This window comes from Haemaphysalis longicornis, unplaced genomic scaffold, assembly GCF_048455015.1.
Source record: "Haemaphysalis longicornis isolate Haplotype H1 unplaced genomic scaffold, Haemaphysalis longicornis Haplotype H1 scaffold_5, whole genome shotgun sequence".
In the NCBI taxonomy this organism is placed as follows: domain Eukaryota; kingdom Metazoa; phylum Arthropoda; class Arachnida; order Ixodida; family Ixodidae; genus Haemaphysalis; species Haemaphysalis longicornis.
In genome coordinates this window covers 145,379,145-145,391,440 of record NW_027526385.1, presented here as the reverse complement: position 1 = coordinate 145,391,440, position 12,296 = coordinate 145,379,145, and the positions used below count along the sequence as shown (strand labels likewise).

The 12,296-nt window shown below is 41.5% G+C and overlaps 1 protein-coding gene across 1 annotated transcript; it reads left to right on the top strand.

The window, feature by feature from the left end:
* Window positions 1–334: 334 nt before the first annotated feature.
* LOC144139924 (cardioacceleratory peptide receptor-like) lies at window positions 335–9,319 on the top strand. Its single transcript, XM_077672148.1, has 7 exons — window positions 335–342; window positions 502–725; window positions 2,635–2,738; window positions 3,823–3,916; window positions 4,896–5,147; window positions 6,876–6,977; window positions 9,011–9,319. The coding sequence occupies exons 1-7, from the start codon at window positions 335–337 to the stop codon at window positions 9,238–9,240; spliced, it is 1,014 nt and encodes a 337-aa protein (XP_077528274.1). The 3' UTR covers window positions 9,241–9,319.
* Window positions 9,320–12,296: the final 2,977 nt, after the last annotated feature.

Here is a 12,296-nt window from a genome sequence, read left to right as displayed (position 1 = left end):
AAATTTTTTTAGAAGCTGTAGTTTTTTATTGGTATTTCTGAATTCCTAGCCTCTGCTCTGTACATGTAATAATAATATTTGTAACATCTTCTGTTATTTCCTTGCACTGCATGAACTGTAACAAAATTGAGCCTGTTGTAAAGTGTTTATGTTTATGTTTTAAGTGAATGCGCGAGATCATCTAAAATGTTTACACAAAGCTCGTTTCTTTATATACCACGAGACGCTTCATAGAAGAACACCTTCCGTTATTCTAAATTTATTTCCTTTAACCGTGTTCATAATGCATCTATTTCCCTTTCACCGACACGAATGTTCCTGCGGAGCCGTTAAGATGGGCATGTAACATAACAAAGGTTTACCGTATAGGTGGGGCCTTTATTTTAAACGAAATGTACAGCTATAGACACTTGCCTTTTTAAGTTACTGTTTTACAAGGTGATGCTTTGGATATTGCAAAAGTCACGGTGTTTTCATTCTAGCTCTACTCTTTAAAAACAGTACGTACGGCATAATTTGCGACTACTTCTCCCTAAGGTACACAAAACTAGAACTTGGTCTGCTTAACACAATTCCCTCTTTTATGACATTTCAGGTCGAGACATTAACCTTCCTTTGGATACTGTTCGCCTGCATTGTGCTGGGTAACAGCGCTGTCCTCGCAGCATTGCCCAAAGGTCGCAAGTCCCGCATGAACTTCTTCATCATGCACCTTGCCATTGCAGGTATTGGTTTATGGTGTGTTTCTTCTCCATTTTTTTTTTAGACTAGTATTTTGCATAAACGGCGAACACAAACGTCGATTCTCACATGGCTAGTTAGATGTTCTGTGCTCGAAAGACTAACTTTTGCTGTAACATCTTCTTGCCTTTGCGAAGTTGTTTTAGCGCGGTAATTATCTAAGATCTCACGGAATAATTGAGACATGCAATTATGTCAAGCGCAGACACAACAAGGGGCAATTTCTTGTACACAGAACCGGTGGTTATTCGAACAAAAACATCGATTCTAGATGTTTCAAAAAACGGGTCCCGTGTACATTACAGGTAGAAATGTAATGTTGTACTTAGACTGAAAAATAACCACCGTAATAGGGGGTGAATTTTAGTACTTCTGCTCAATTGGTCCGTGTAGAAAACAGGCCAAATTTTAGCAGCACTGAAGAAGAGCGGCAGATAATTGAGATGGCGTTGTTAATATAAAAGTTGGAAATATACAGAAATGCAATAAAGTGGCGTTTTTATGTCCGGCCATAATGTTGTTTTCTTTTTCAGAAGCTAAATAAAGGATGTTATTATATTATGTTTGGTCACATGCGGACCTGCCAAGACTTGACTTAACTTTTCAGATATTCTAATATCTTTAGTGATTTATAACTTTTTTCTAACGCTCGTTTTTAGGGAGTGTTTCTATGTGAATTTGAAAATATTCTACATTTGAAAAACAGCCCACATAGGCCCTATGGTTTTAACAGGCTGTGGCTAGAGTCTTTTGTAGACAAGGGCGTCCAAAATACAAAAAAAGTTTGTTAAATGCTAATATCAGGTACACTAGAGCAGTTAAAAATTAGAAATTGATGCACGAATTGCATCAGTTTTTGTATTACTATATATCTATTCGTTCAATAAACTGGATTGAAGTAAGCCAGCGATAATTATTTCGAGACAAAACGAGACATTACATGCACAGCAACACTGCTACGGTGGAATTTTATTCGAATTGAGGCGGAAGAGATTCATCCCCAAAATTTTGTAAATTTTGGTGTAACTATCACGAGGTCAATATTTGGCAAACATTTATGGAGAAAAGGCACTCCTATCGTACCAATCTCGTAATTGGTATGTGTTTATTTTGGCTGTAATTTATCACTATTTCGCGCTCAATTTTTGCTTTATAATTACACTCAAGATTAGTTGGCTAAAACGCTGTCATTCTCTTTAAAAAAATACCAGGCTTACAGTCAAGCTGTAGAGTTGTTTTTCTGACATGTTGGTACCTTACCATTTTCCCCCTCCTAGTAAGTCAATAATGCCCGTGAGTTCTGTATGTTTTTTTTTTGTTTGAGTCGTATTCAGGACAGTGTAAAAACTATGATTAGGTGAACAGATGCAACGAACCACCGCACGGAGACAGCCACAAAGTTGGCGTTTAGCCCTGGCCATTTCGACAGAAATGTCGAAGGTTACCTGAAACATACGAAGATGAAATGCTCGTTTTGTCACTTGTCCCAAATGTTCAAAATTTTCATACAAAGTAGTGAAGAAACAGTATGTCGGCTTCGACATACCGAGTATCGCATGCCTTATTCCATGATTGTGCCATATACCATTGCCGGTGCCACTAATATGTGAAGTGGGATTGTTACAAGATTTCTTTTACGTTACAAGTCCCCTATTGTAGTAAGAATTGTCGCAATTACGGCATTGTGCTTGGTGCTGGAACACACGCGAAAACAAAATTGCACAAGCACAGGGAACGCAGCCATAATTGTGGCGTAAGCAGCCCTTAGTTTTAAAAATTGTACAGTGCGTAAGGCTTATTGCAAATATTAGACTATAAAAGTACCGACCTTGCAGAACTCAACGTCCTAAATAGGCAGCGGGGGTACTTGTTCTGGACGTTTATTTCTTTCAGACCTCGGCGTTGGGCTTGTCAGCGTCTTGACGGATATTATCTGGAAGAGTACCGTAGACTGGTATGGAGGCAACCTGGGTTGCAAGATTGTGAAATTCGCTCAGGTGAGAGAAGAGGACCACAAAGTTCTCTCTAGATATATACTGATGTCATATCCAAGAGTGCGGGGCCATGTGCTCAATTAGAGAAGGGATGTCCAAGAAGTAAAACCGTGGCCCACTGGTTGGTTCAGTGGTCACAACGAAGAAAAAAAGTCCTTTTGGTACTTGTTTCGTTCAGAAACCGTATCTTTTATCAAATAAACAGAACCAAAGGCTACGTCATGGCGGCATGCTATTTATTTAAATATATCGAAAAATTACAGTGAACTGTGCTCCTGTTGGTACTCTTACTGAATTCATTTGCAGTAGCCCAAATAAAGGGTGAATATGCTCAGGAAAAATATTAACACTACTACTACCAGCACGGCCACCATCAGCATCGTTCTTGCGATTGCTCTGCATATACTGACGGCAAAACAATGGAACGTACCGTGACATCCACCGAGTCTCATTATATGCTATGTAAACCACGTAATCATCATGTGATCCACAAAGGTATCGGCCATCTACTTCTGATGCTATGTATTTGTAAAAAGCCTATTTTCTAGAGGGGAATTGCATAATTAATCTTACTGATTACAGTTCTATTCTGGCTCCAGACATTTTTAATTCCGTGTCACTCCCTCCAACACCAGACATTTTGAAATGAATTTTATCTGTCTGACCCAATTTAACTTGTGAACTGGGCTTTGGAACTGTTAAAAACCCAGTATCGAATATTTGGCGATAGGAAATGGCAAATACATGGTGCAAAAAGTCAAATTGAATTGCAAAATAGCCGCGACTGCGCTGCGAAAGTTTTGACAAATCGTTCTTTTTGCGTAAATATTTGCTCGCGTAGCAAAACATTATTGCAGCACGGTGTGTATCTGAATCTGTTGCTATATTTTAGCAATCTTTTTATAACTCGTAGAGGCCCCGTACAAGCATAGATATGCAATTCGATCGTTGGCTAGGCACCAATACTTAAAAATAGCTTAGGCTTCGAAAGGCTTGTTGAAATTTCAAGTATGTTTTCCAGTGGGTGCAATAACAAAAAGGTTGAGCTGACTTTCTGTTGTCTTTGTGCTTTTTTTCCTATATTCAGGTGTTGGTGACGTACTCCTCTACTTATGTACTGGTGGCCCTTAGCATTGACCGATACGACGCCATTACAAGACCCATGAACTTCTCCGGAAGTTGTAAGTCCTGAGTTATTTTTTGAAGAATTAATTTGAGTGCGGTTTACTGAATGCAAATATTTCGACGAAGGAACCAGATGTAACCAACATCAACTAGAATTTTAGATGCCTTATTAGAAAAATGAGTTTTGAGAACGACTATGATAAACAAGCAAATGACGTTGTCGCCCCTCTTGCGTCCATTCGGACTTCGCGCTACTAATTGGAAGAATTTAAAGACTTCAAGAAAGAACAATGTTGGGACGGTGAGGGCTTTTATCTGATATGAAAAAACACGACAAGCTTCGACTATGCTTTATAAAATTTTGTGAAGGTGTCACCTTATTTCTTGTATTTCGGTGAAACATTTGCCTGCTGTTTGTATTTGCATTTGCCTGTACTTGCATTTTGCAGTTTTTAGAAGTTTATGAGACTTTTATTTTCCTGTTCTAGTGCCGTTTTAGCAGAAAATACAAAATAAAATCACTGGGTATTGGCGCAACGTCGACCTGAAATACTACCTCTGTAGCGGATCTTTAGAGCAACGCTCTAGCTAAACAACGTTGCAAGAAATAGGTATCGGTGTAGGATACTACAATGCAGCCGTCTAAGATGCGACAGCAAATTCCATGAACACGGAAAACCACGCGCCTAACCCTGCCCCTTAGATGCAAATGTAGCATCTAGTGGCTAGTAACGCTTACGCAGCTATATTCTCCGAGGATCAGGCACATTCTCGCCGCTCTTCTGAGCTTTGTAAATGTCAAGCTTTGTTCCAGTTAGTGTTTTTCAATGAGTAAGTTGCTGGGGTCTTCCACTGCTTCGGTACTCCGCCAATCGTATCAAACTCACACCAATACATTTCGTTGTACCGCATACAGCGGAAACCACTTTTTAAGTTTTTTGATCACTCAAAAGGAACTTGGCTATTGTCCAGCAGGAGCACAATGCAACCAAAGTGTATGTGTTTGAGCAACAAGTCTCGTTTGTATATCCGCAGGGCGGCGTGCCCGGTGGCTGGTTGCGCTTGCGTGGGCCGCGTCGGTGGCGATGTCACTGCCTTCCGTGTTCCTGAATGGCGAGGCGCTCATCCATGGCCGTTTTCAATGCTGGATAGAGCTGGACCTCTGGCAGTGGCAGATCTACATGACACTCGTCGCCGTCTCGCTCTTCTTTGTGCCCGCAGTGATGATTGCTGCCTGCTACATCGTCATTGTATACACCATCTGGAAGCGGAGCAAGTCACTGAAAGGTTTGTCACCATTAAATTCAAAATAAAAGGATGAAAGGATATTTAAAATAAAAAAACAATGATCGCTGTTTATATCGAAGTCACCTCGACAACAAAAGGGGCTGCCAGAGGCGGCGTATGGGAAAGCCGATGCAGGCTTCCAGAAACATATAAAGGGTTGGGGCCACGGGTTATTGCAATGAAAACATGCTACGAATGAGCCATTTTTGTTATTCATTATCTATAGCATATAGATGGGCGTTAGATACGATTTCTCTTTTTTGCTGATTGTAAGATTGGTTTCTCGTTTGCGCCGTTGCTTAGAGAATATAGTTAATGAATGTCGAGTGAAAGGACCATCAATCACTTTTTTCAACTTTTTTTGAAATTCTAACTGCTTGCATACCGCAGTCAACCTACACACCCAATAGTTAGATGAGCGGGTCGCACAGAACCTCAGCCAGAAAATCCGACGATATGCCCATCACCCGTCGCGGTGGCTAAGAGTATAAGGCGTTCTGCTGAGTCCGAGGGCGCTGGATCAATTTCCAGCCACCGCGGCCACTTTTCTCATGCAGGCAAAAAGCGAAAACCCCCGTTTGTTCGAGATTTTGTGCATGTTAAAGATCCCCATGTGGTATAAATGTTTCCGGAGCCCCCAACTATTTCGCGCCTTATTGCCTGTGTAGCGTCTGCGCGTTAAACCTCAGAATCAGCTATATGCCGAAGAGATAACTTTGAAACTTGGTCGAAAGATGTTTCTCTCCTTCCCGGTTCTGGCTTTCGTCGACCTCTGAAATTACGTCATTACAGCGATGAAGCGGCCAATGGCCGGGATTTATTTTGTTGGAGCCATAAACACCTTCATTAGAAACATAATCGAGGGAAGATATATTCGAAGGAAGAGTTGAAGGAAAAATTCCGATAAACGGTTTCACTCTTTCCTTCGCGCCTGGAAGCCCAGCGAAAGCTACAGTTATCGCCAGCACATGGGGGCTATGCGCGATACGTCTGCTGTTTCGGCTTTGCTTTCCTGGCTTTATATTAAAAGTGGCTACCGGATGAGGTATTTGCTGCAACTGAAGGAAATCCGGCCAAGAGCCGCTACATCGCTGTAGTGAATTCATTTTAGGTCGGGCAACGGCAACACTGTGAAAGAAAGAAAAATCTTTGCCGTTGCCCGACCTCAAAGGAATTCACTACAGCGATGTAGCGGCTCTTGGCCGGATTTCCTTCAGTTGCAGCAAATACCTCATCCGGTAGCCACTTTTAATATAAAGCCAGGAAAGCAAAGCCGAAAATCTTTTCAGCAAGTTTCTTAGTTATCTAATGGGCATAAAGTCGTCATTTTTGGCTTACCTACATCGCGCCTTCGTAATCTATGTACTGGGTGTGTAGGTTGACTGTTCTATGAAATAATAGGATTTCGAAAAAAGTTAAAAAAAAAGGTTGTCGGGTTTTTTTTAAAACAAACGTAAATATGACCATTTTGACTGAGACAGAGCTACAGTAGACGGTTGAGCGACGAGCACAGTTCAGTCGGTCCCTTCCTTTACGTATTATTTTATTTGTGGGCTCTTTATAACTTCGAACAAGCAAAACGAACTAGCCAGGGCGCTCCTTTCCAAAAATTTGTAAAGTGTTTCTGCAGTAATATACCTCGCTTACAGGTTTCTTCTATTGAGCGCCAAACAGTTTGGCTTTCGCTTGTATATACACTCTTATTTGCCGCATTACTTCGCCCTACAGGCATTCACGGAAAAGAAATTGATGCGAGGAGGACGAGTTCAAGGGGAGTTATTCCGAAAGCCAAGGTTAAGACGGTCAAGATGACGCTGGTCATCGTACTAGGTGAGTGTTTGCAGGGGTGCACTAAGTTACAATTCTCTGGGAGTTCTCGGTAAAAAGAAGTGATGGCTTCTCTGCTCGGGGAGTACCATTTTTCAAGAGTGCAAAGAAAAACTACCGCACGTTTATGCGATTGCTGCGATTGCAAAATGATTGGTTATCAAACAGGCGTGAGTCATCGGCCTACGCAAGAAATATTTTCCGTAAGCGTAGTACCCATTATGAACCTGAAAACAGGGAATGTAGCAAGTACATATGAAATAGGGCAACAAATAGCCACTAATACTCAATGTAAAAATACAGTTCTTGATAAAAGCTTCAAAAAGGTACCCACGCTCTACGTAAAATGTAGAAATGTCAGTTCCTTCTGCACGTATACATAATAAAGCCTAGCCTACATGATGGTAGTTCAGGGACAAAAATGTTCTAATATATCTGTGCCGTAGTATTCCAAAACAGTTAAAAAGGGCGTGTTGATTAAGCCTTGGCATTCTAAATGAAACTGTAATCATAGTGCCCATAGCCTATCGTTATGAGAGTAGGACACATCGCCTACTGAGCTATGGTCGAACAATCTTTGCATTTCTAAAAAAGTACCGTTTTCGCCACGTTAAATATTGAGAGGTCTCTCTTTTTTAGCTTCTCTATAGCTTTTTTATTCCAAGCTGCAATGTTTCCCAGTTGTATTCAACATCATTTATAGGTTGGGGGGCTGCGGCATTTCTACTGCAAATGCAGTGGAATGTGCTGCTAAAAGGTCGTTGTGGAGCAATGTTCAGTTTTCTTGACAGAGGAATTTCTCGTAGTCTCCAACAAAACTACAGTAATTGGAAGCGTTAACGACTCATAAACCAGAAAAAAAACATTGACTGATCTGAACATTCTAAGCAGCCAATGAGAGTTTGACGATGAGTGGCGGTTGAATATTATTGTGCCTGGTGTACGATTATAAAACTAGTGGTGGCCCTATACTCGCAGTGTTCGGAAATATGAAGCACTTTGCTTAAAAAAAAGTGGCGCAAAAAGGGTTAACAATACACTTAGCGCCGATGGATCACATAATGTTTTTCTGCACTCTGTACCTACATTCGCCTGGAGGCATTGCAGTTGGGGGTATTCTGTAACCGGAACATCAAACGAAGCAGTATACCAACTGTAAAATGAAAAAAAAAACACAACTTCATACTGTAAGGACGCCGGCACAAAACAATCAGAAAATAAAGTTTCTAATTTATGCAGTGCTTTGGAGAAGTGCCAGAGTGCAGACGCAAGCGCTTTGCCGGGTCACATATCATGCACTTTCCTTGTGTGCCCCCTTTTTTGTCCTGCCTTTAAACTATTTTACTTGAAGCTTCGTTCTAAATTTACTGTTTCCCCACAATCCCGAGAAGAGCTAGCTCTGCGTCGTTGCTATGGTGTCACGATTGATCCGCTGAGGGTGAATGCTCGTCCATACTTGGTGATTTCGCCGAGGTGTGCCAATAGGAGCTGACAACGGAAACCACACTTGGCTTAGCAACACCTTGCATATAATTAAAATACATGGTGAAACAACAAAAAGGACACAAATGACAAAAATGCAGAAGGCATAATAAATTTTAGAATAATAATTAACCTTACGCCGTTCTACAGAAAACTATCTTGTTTAATAGGCAAAGAAGATTCTTACCGTTTTTCACAAATCGTGTTTCAAAAATAAAAAAAAAATTATCGCAACAACTTTGCGGTCACAACCGAAGCCCTGCTAAGCGCCGTTTGCTTCGCGTATTATTGTTCAGTAAAACGAAGCCTAAGCCGAGGCCTGAGAAAACTATTTTTGTTGAAAAACTAACGTCCATGTCGAAAAGGGCCGTAAAGATTTTCTCGAGGAATTGTATCAGCAATTTCCAAATACGCGTTAGGAATACTCAAAATTGCTTGAAACGTTACGCGCTTTATGACAATTACTAAAGTCTTTATCGTGCTCCAACGCCGTTCAGGGAATTTCATCGCGTAAATATCGTAACATTTCTTTCGACACCTACTTTTCTCCGCAGCGTTCGTGCTCTGCTGGAGTCCGTACTTCGTGTACGACCTCCTCCAGGTGTACGGCGGCACACCGCAGACGCAGGCCGGAATCGCCATTTCCACATTCGTCCAGAGCTTGGCTCCACTGAACAGCGTTGCCAATCCGCTTATCTACTGCCTCTTCACGAGCAACATGTGCCGCAGCGTCCGCCACGAAGCCCTGCTGCCCACGTCACCAAACGAGCCCCCGTCCTTATGATCCGCGCGGGCGGCACGGGGGCTGGCCATGCGCACCTGCATCACTAGGTCTTCGGCCATTTCGAACTCCGTGCTGTAACGAAGAGACCCTACCGTTTAGAAAGTATTGAGCGTTATTACACGAAACAATGACTGCACAAGGCTGTAAAGAGTATCTAAAAGTATAGAAGTATTGGTTGTGTCGCTCTCAGCCATTTGAATTTTTCGGTGACCTGTGCATCTGGAATGTCGTGGAAGTGCGATACTGAAGTTTCTCTTCACGGGAGCGCCAGCTGGCTACATATTGAATATGTCCACGTGAAAGAATTCGTCGTTTTTGAGTACAGTAGGTAAAACGCTTGTCGATAACAAAGCTTTCGGACGTAAAGCCTAATCTGTCCTCACCAAAGCGTGATCTGAAAAACAAGGCATCTGCGGTGTTCTGAAGTCTAAGCCCGTCCCTTTTGTCTCCAACATGTTCGTAAAGAGTGTGTTTTGAGAGTTCTTAGGAGTAGGTAATTGAAATTGAAATTGCGGTTATGCACAAGCGTTTTAGCGATTCCACCTGTCACGTAGAAAAAAATCTCACACTTTTAAAAAAATGTATCCCGCAAAGAATATTGATTAGGATGAAAGCACCAAAAATGGCCAAAGTTTAGAAACTTACTGACGCGTTCAGTCTAGATATAAACTGAGATGACACTTGGCGTTTTACGTTTATTTCAAGAAACACGACATGTCAGTGCCATATCAAGCCGTTTCCCGCCGTTCGAGAGTACTTTAAAGAAATTTCCAGCCGTGATGTACGAGTTGTTAACGAAGGTTCATCGAAGGTTCATTAACGAAGGTTCAAGCTTATGCTCTGAAGCTGCACCCGGGTAACAAAAAGCGCCTTAGTAAAAAAACTGCTCAGTTATTTAGCCAAATGGTGTATAGAAGGTGTCCCTACCATCTCCAAAAATAATGTTATCGTTTTCGTCTTCAATACGCGGGAATGAAGTTAGGATATCGGCGTCCTGTTCAGTTATTAGGGTTTTCCGCGTTGTAAATATTTTTCGGGTGGGTGGATGAATTTATACCCCTGGTTTCAATGTGGCTGCGTCCAAATTAGTATATTGATAAGGCGGTATCAGCGGCTCTTCATACAACACCTTGAACATACTACTTGCAGTGCCTCCAGGAACGTTTTTTTGTCTCATATATATTTAGCAAGTATTCAGTGGCTAAAGAGGACGTGCAGACGAAGGCATTGATAAAGATATATGTGAAAAACGGAAACATAAAAAACGCCGCTCAATTTTAATAGGTGCATATGGAGGATAAGAGTGATATGTCACATTTATCATTGCTGCAATCATTTTGTACATAAAGACGTATAAGTTTCTTAAAATTCCAAAACGTTATATTGGGACACGACACCACAAAGTGCATTCCTACCATCCTAAGGCATCCAGCTAAAGGTGAAAACAAAATTTGTAGTATGGATGACAAATACGCGTTGTTTTATCCATCTGGCGCTGTTTAGCTGAATAGAATTTTCGTACACTTGGCCAATATCCTGAGTCCTCCACCATAACTACCCCAGCTACGGTTGCAACCCCACCTACGGTTGCCAGCTGAATAATTGACCGAAGAATGTTAAGCCTCTTCTCTCATTTGCTTCTAGAAGAGGGTAAGAAGACAGTATAGTGGAGCATGCGCAATTATTACGGGGAGCTACAAGTGCGTCAAAATAAGTGAGAAAAAGAAGTGAAATGAGCCTCAGTTTTAGTTGTTAACAGGTAATGAATATGTGTACCTTCCGCACAAAGGTTAGAGGCCCTCACTAAGGTTCATTGAGGGCTTTTTTGAGTGCCCTGAAAGTGCCATCTGTGTTTGAAGCGAGTCGCTTTACCACATTTGTATGCTTTTGTTTAGCCAAAGTCATAAGTATTCCATTATAAGACGACAAAGTACTGACTTTCTATCATGCTCGATTAAGTACCCAAATATATTACACCTGAACACAAGTGATAAAGTGTTTGGTATTTACGTGCACTCCATTTAGGTACAACAGAGTACAGCATTTCTTTATTACTTGTGTTATTATTATGTAGAGAAATGGGTTGTATACATGTCACTTAGGCACGTAAGCCATGAGATACGTCTAAAATGTTCTATCACATCTACTCATGCACATCTAATGTTTTCGCATCTATGTTCAAGTGGCCTTCAAGATGCGGAAGTGTTTTCATCTTTCTACGCACAATACTTTAGCTTGGTCATGCCGTTATTCAAACTTTGCTGCACTATGCCCTTTGCCGTTTTGTAGAAAGTGCCCAGTGATCTTGTATGCCTCGTGTTTAAAATGTACATTACACAACACAGTTCTCTATGTGATGGCGTACCGGATGTGTTTAGCCCAGAAGAAAAAGTCTGTCGTAACTCCCGCACTGTGACGAAGTGCTTGGTCTCTGAATGTTGGGCTTTGGACGACCTAACACAAAAACCCAAAGCTTCTTTCTGAGCAGAATGGCGGCTAAAACGAGAAGCTTGCTTCAGTGCAATCTGAGTGGAAAACCACGTCGAAAGTCCAAACTTAAGAGTTCATGTAAGAATGGCGCAATCGAATAGACGTCCAATTCAAACCTCGAGGGACTAAGGCCCGGTACAGACCACTGCAAGCCTTTTTGTAAAGGCGCTCGTTGCGGAAGTGGGCTTTCCTACAGTGTGTTCTGGCGTAGCGATTGACTGCACCAGTGAGAAATAAAAAGTTTCGCTTTAATATTTCTATAGCAGGAGGACAAGCTGGGGTAGCTGGGTCAGATTGGTGATAAAAAACGCTGGGTTGTCGTACCTTCTTTTCTTTTTTACACCTTCCATAGTTCTTATGATATGAAGGTGTTGTTGTTATAATTTTATGAATTCTTGACCAGCAGAAGCATGTCGGGAAAAAAACGTATCAGTAACCTATTCGCATTGGGTAGTGAATTAAAACTTTATTACGTTAAATACCACTCAGATTTGGGAACATAGCGTTCAAATTGCCGATAAAACTGAATGATCTGTGTTTTATTTTTAAGAGTGTATGGTTCTCGG